The 6,853-nt window shown below is 33.7% G+C and overlaps 1 protein-coding gene across 1 annotated transcript in view; it reads left to right on the top strand.

Moving 5' to 3' along the window:
* The first annotated feature begins 370 nt into the window (after positions 1-370).
* The window catches only part of LOC108694492, a 104,208-nt gene continuing 97,725 nt past the window's right edge, over positions 371-6,853 (top strand). The window contains exon 1 of the mRNA XM_018204044.1: positions 371-461. Coding sequence (XP_018059533.1) covers positions 371-461 — 91 coding nt within the window. The remainder of the gene's footprint in view (positions 462-6,853) is intronic.

Below are 6,853 nucleotides of genomic sequence, written 5' to 3'. Positions count from 1 at the left end.
CTCTCTCTCTCTCTCTCTCTCTCTCTCTCTCTCTCTCTCTCTCTCTCTCTCTCTCCCTCCCTGCCTCTCTCACCCTCTGTTTCTCTCCTTCGCTTCAACGTCGACAACGACGACTACGACGATTATGTCGACGACGGGGAACGAATGTGTGTGGGGGCGGTTCGCGCGTAAAATCGCACCGAGTGGAGGCGCTCAGTCGCGCGGGACACGTCGCGGGGTGCGGTTGCTTCGTCGTGGTGGTTCGTCACACCGGGCGGTGCGTGCGTGCGTGCAAAGAGGGGAAAAAAGACGACGACCCTATCTGTGCCTTTCGCGCGGGGGGTGATGTGGACGATGTGCGCGTGCCGATAACGATAAGGCCGCCGCAGGGATGTGCCTAGCGGGGGGCACTCGAGCCCTCCTGCTCCTGGCGCTCGTGCTGTGCCAGCGTGCTGGCTGCGTCGATGGCAAGAATGACAACTGTGAGTACGCGCCTCGTGCCTCTTACCGATATAACCTCAAAGAGGATCGTAATGTTGAATGAGGGATGGGATACTCAAGCGCGATGTGGCTCGAATGCTTTTATAATTATAGGATAAAGCGCGTCTTCTTTAACCTTCACGGATGTTCGTAGATCTAACATTGATCTCGGATATCGTACACTGTAATTGTGGAAATCTTTGATTGATTGTATCGAATTAATTTTATACTGGAGTATAAAATTTAAACAAAAGTTTAAATTTAAGTTTAAATTTAAAATTTAAATAAAAGTTATAACATAAAGTTTTGATTCATTTTATCTTTAAGTGGGTAAGTGAGAGTAGCCACAACAGGTATATCTTTAAAACTGTATTTTGAAAAAGAAAAATATAAAGTATTGCTCAGAAGTCTCAAGATTTTATCTTATAAGGATAATTAATGTAATTTTAATTATACTTAATATATTATTGATATATTAATGTATATATCAGTAAAAAATGACTAATAGAATGAAATTCTTTTAGGGAATGTTCCAAGCATCTATTATCAACTTGCGTATCTCTAAGTTACTTTAAAATTCTTTACTAATTTCTTTACTAATTGTACGTGACATTAATTATACTTCCGCTTAAATGTACTAAAATAGTAGAAATTAATTAATTACAAACAATTTATAATAAAATGATGCAATTGTGAATGTCACATTATATTAAATAATAAGACAAACAAAAAAATATAAAGTTATCGGTTAAGGCGACTTCAGATGAGAATGTGGGTTAATATACGTCAACATTGGGTGTAGCAAACATTACACATACACATACATATGATGTGTATAATTATCATGCATATTTAGCGAATGTCTGAATTTAGCGAATGTAAAGTTAGCGTATTATTAGCCATGCGGTTTATAGCCGTCTTTAGACATACGAGTATAATATTGCGAATACTATACAATACAATTAATACGGAACAAGCATATTATATATATTAATATTACGCAACATGCAGTATTTTTTATTACACTGACGTTACGCAAACGATTATTTGTCTAATGTCATTGAGTGCATAAAATGCGCGACTACTAACACGGCCATTAACATCAATGCGTGAGTCACGGATGGATTTCCATTTAATCGTGATCTGTAATTGGCCTGTTTCGAATTCCTATATTTCAAAAATTACTGCTCGGAACGAAAAATGACCACTTTTAACTTATTTTTTCAAGAACTTTCTTGCTATGATATTTTGATTCATGAATTTCTGGACCTTTCCTCTGTGTGTGTGTGTGTGTGTGTGTGTGTGTGTGTGTGTATCCGCAGATAATATTTAAAATATTTAAGTTAAGACTACAGCTACACATTTTAATTTAATTAGCCTCATGCACTTGTCGACATTATTCCAAAATGCTTGAAAATGCGATTATGATCTAATGACGAATTACGATCTAAACTTTCTATTTTTCTCTTACGATCTAAACTTTCTATTTTTATCTTGTAGATTAAAGTTACAGATACCATAGTATCTTGTGAATTTAAGCCGATTTGAGAATATTATAGACCATAAGCCGCTTGAAGTATTTCATCAGCTCCTTTAAAATGGCCGCGACACAAAAGCGAGATATCCCCTGCGGAACATCGAATGGTTTATCCCCATCCATCGGTGTCATTCGCTTCTCGATATCGAGGCAAGAATTCGAGATGATATCTGAAAATTTATCATTGCTCTCGATAACCGCGGATAACGTGTGTCGCACAATAAAATCGTCTCGTGCTATAAAATCGAAACGAGAATTCGTGTCACGGATTATCGGCATGGCGCGGTTTTACGAGAGGGAAAGAGAGACGACGGGTCAAGAGATATTCCTGCCGCTGGTCCGCTCGCTTTTCAGCATCAACATTGCTAAAAAATACGTTTACGCGCGTCGTACGACACATCGCATCAGATTGCCTAACGTTATCGGTGCACCACATAAATCATGTCCCTCTTTCGAATCTTCGAATTCCATCGTCATTTATCTACATCGCCTACATCTAGAACAATATCGAATTTAACTCGCGTTATAATAAAAGTTATAATAAAACCGAGTTTTCACATTTTTTTATTGAGAGAAGCTTTCTTTATACTTGTTTCACTCAATGAGCAAGTAACTTGCGAATAAATTATTCAAATAGAAAAGTTTCGTTAAATCAATTTTTTACAAAGTTGTTTCTTTCGTAATCGGGTAGACGGGTACAACCGAGTATTATTTCTCCCCCGTTTCTGAAAGGAAGAAAAGATTTCGCGGAATCCCTTTTGGAAATGGTGAATTGACCGTATAAAATATCTACTTTTTCCCTCCTTTCATTCTTTTGTAAAATTTACTCTTTACGGCTTATGTCTGTAACATTCTCGTCGTCTTCACGCCGAAATCTCATCCGCGACTTCGTGCGGAAAGTGGGCTGCACTCGTATTCGCTGCAAAGAAGGAAAAGTTGTCTTAATGCATTAGGGATGTGTCTTGCGTTACTTGCGCTAGGCGCACCTCGGTTTCTACTCGGGATTGGTAAGGTTTACGACACCGTGGCGAGAATCGATCCTATCACGATGAATACACCAGCCAGCACGAACGTCCACCATATATTTGTCCGCATATGCAGGGTTGCTATAAAACTGAAAATCAGAGAAATGTCAGAGAAGTTGAAAACGGTTAAGAAAATCGAGGAAAAGTCGGGGAATTTTGCAAAGTTTTTTAGAAAATATAAATTCTTGGTTTTAGGGAAGTTTGATACGAGTATATCACATCTACGCAGTTTTAGAATACTACTCAAAAAAATGACTTGGCAATAACAGCTAAATTTTAACAACTGAATCAAATTTAGCTATAAAATCTACCGCCTTAGTGTCATTACTAAGCTCTGACTATTACAGATAAAAACATTCACTGTGGCATGAAACTTTATTAATTAAAATTAAAAGCATATTAATACAGGCAGGTTAAAAAGATATCACACCGAAAAATTGTATTCTTGAAAAATGTACTTAATATTTCCTCTTAATAGATATAAGAATATTTCTTCTTAAATTAATGATACATTCTTGATTTGCGAAGGCGATCGTCGCTACATGCGCGCTTCACGGTTTTTTGATGATGTCTCTCTTAAAACCATACAACTTTTGTTTGAGACATTTTTCTCTAAAGTGTATTGTTCAAGAGATATCATCGATTGAGATCATCGTTTAAAATAAGACATCCTGTACATTATATTAAGAATATACAGGATGTTAATTTAGATTTTTCTCTTAAATTAAGAGGATCATTTTAGCGCTTATTTTAGAGGAAAAAACATACTATACGTAAGTGGAATATTCATTTTTTCGGTGCACCTAAAAATTCTATAGTAAAAGATAGAGTAGCTACTAAATGTCTCTAGCAGCAAAAATTTGTTGCTACAGTACGTAAGTGCAAATAGCTAATAAATTTAGCTTGAGCATCAATAGCATTAGCTGTCCCAATTTTAAAGACACATTTAGATATCACAGCTCCTACCGCTAATCCTTTTTTTCCGTGAAGCTTAACGATTAAATGCAAGTGGTGTCAGTAATATTAATAGTAATTTATATTACTATTAAACTGTTTTGTCAATCAAATGTTTAATGGTTCCCAAATCAATACGAAAAATGCATGAAGTTTCAAAATGTTATTGAAAGTCAGAAAATTTAAGATGAGGAATTTGTGGCAACTCTGGTATGGTTAATTCTTTTTACTTCAATCAAACTGCATGATGCAAAATTATTTAGTATACCCATATCTTAAATTTCATTTCATATCCAAATGAAGGATTTGATAAACTCCTAGAAAACATTTATATTAATTAATTGTATATTATAACTATAATAATAGAGGATATAAAATATAATAAGCGTGTTATGAAATGTGATAATTCGCGTAGATATATGAACAATCTTTCCCTGTTAATTTAATAATTAAATTCAATTTGAGATATTAACGAGCTATTACATTAACATTTATAACCATAGAGTATTTAGTGGAACGCGTTAAATAAAATAATGACGTATTAATCTATTATTGAGTCATTTATAGCTAGATATTATAATTTCTATTTATAATTTGAGTTATAATTTGAATTTTATATTAGTGTAATAATTATAATAAACATAACAAATGCCTTATAGAAGAATTAAGGCTTTATTTTAATAAGAAAGATGATAGAAACCAAAAATAGAAAGAATTAAATAATTTTAATTTTTACCATTCAAGCAGAATTCGTGAGAAATGGAGAAATGTAGCTTGAATTAAACGTCGCCATTTCCTGTTCATAAGTTTGTACTTTGCGAAAAGTCTGGGGTCGAGAGCTCTTTCCGAAACGTCGATACTCCGGGCGCGGCGACGCGGATTAAGTGCCATTTCTACGCCGGCGGGTCGCCGTGTAGCGAATTTTTACGACCGGCGGGTCGCGTCCCCTGGTTTCGCGTATTCAAAGCACGAGTATCATTTGCCTTTTTAGTGGTCTGGCATATAATTTTGAGGCAGTCGCCGCGACGAAGAATCTTACGTTCGCGGGTCGCATGTTCGAATCTCTCATTCGCGATTTCATTAGATGCGAATTCCGGCGTCGAGATTTTAGCATTTCATAGTCCATAAAATATTTGATCGAACCAGTGCGGAAATCGAGATACGCACGTATTTACGAACGTGTCATAAATACTGAAATATTTATAAAATACGCTGGAATACCTAATTATTTTGACATGGACTAATCACGAACATTGCAGAATTCATAATGGCGGAAGAATCTCTCACCCATAATGGCAGAATCTCATGAAATTGCAGCATTTGAAATGACAGTACCTTTCCATAGATTTTAATTGAGGTATATTTTGTAGACAAAAAATATATGATAAAGTGATACAATTCTGAAAAGAATAAAATTTGAATCCAATTTTTGAGGTTTGGTAATCTTCTCATTATATGTAGAGAATGCTGAAACGTATCACATAGAAAAAAAATCAATCCTGAACTTAAAAAATAGGATTTAAATGTTATTTCAAAATTGCACCATATTCGAAATTCTATTTTCTTATCCTATTATTATAAATATTATTATTATTATTTTCGATAATATATGTTAATAATAGAAAACATTTAATCTTTAAAACACAGAGTCAAAGCAATTGCGTATTAAAGTATCTCTTAAAATATTAATAGAATATATTATTGTTCAGGTATGGGATCATTTAGCGAAATTATTTATGAAATCATAGCACTAACCTTCGAGAAAACGGGAGTTTATTTTTCAAATTTATCGCTTTTCTTTGAAGATTTGTTATAATTCATTTTCAGTGTATTTTTCAATATATAACACTATTTCAGCGTTATTTTATAATGACTTTCCCGTTTTTATAATGTTTTTATAATCCCCTACTTTATAATGACTTTCTGTAAAAGTTCAAATGAAGGAAAAGAAAAAGAAATCGAACTATCTATATTTATACCACTGAATTTTCTCCAATTCATATGATAAATCAGATTAACGGTTTTAAAATGCTTATGTCCTTAAATTTTGAATTTTTTAATAAAGAAAAATAAATTTTCGCTTTTAGTTAATGTTAAATTTATTTAAAAAAAAATCTACTTTTTATTTTTTTTCTTATTAATTTAAATTATGTTGTATATTTAAATTATGTACACAATAAATGTAAATGTCTGGCAATGTGTTGAGCTTAAATCCGAATTTGTTAAGCCCAAATGATTGTGGTCATCCCTATGGAAAAGGTGCGACAAGGTTCAGAGAAACTAGTCGTGGTCCGTAAGTAAACTTTTAAGAGTGTCTGCGTTATATATGTATCGATAGCATTGTTTCCGAGCAACCTCTTATATCTCGGTGTAAATAAAATTGCAAAGAAAACTTAGCGGAGTGATGCTAGCGAGCTTTTGCGATGAAACATCTACGGAACGTAATGCTTTTTTCGTGTCAATAGGAAAGAAAATTAAGAAGAAATATTTATCATAAGTTTAGATTTATTCTAGAAAAAAAAAGGAAATAACTTTATGCTGTAATACATGCGGGCTGTAAATTACTCGTTCGATGAAATAATTTCAATGACAGTGCTCTTCAATTAATACATAATTTTTTAGCTTTTTATTATCGTGTTTCCCCACCCAGCAAGATTTCTATTAAAAATATAAATGCGAAAACGAGATAAAATCTTATGCAAAATAAAATCTCTGTGCAAAATTATCCTTTGTTGTTTAAAAGGTGGAATTTTTGAACTCATAACGAAATTCACACAAAAATATTTACTGTTTAAAATTCGATATTACGCGGGTAATAATAATGGAAATAGTTGAATATAAAATCTCTGAATTCTCGTCAGTCAAGAGTCATTTAAAA

This window comes from Atta colombica, unplaced genomic scaffold, assembly GCF_001594045.1.
Source record: "Atta colombica isolate Treedump-2 unplaced genomic scaffold, Acol1.0 scaffold12, whole genome shotgun sequence".
Lineage (NCBI taxonomy): Eukaryota > Metazoa > Arthropoda > Insecta > Hymenoptera > Formicidae > Atta > Atta colombica.
Note: the sequence above shows the minus strand (reverse complement) of the source record. Positions and strands in the feature narration are given on the sequence as shown.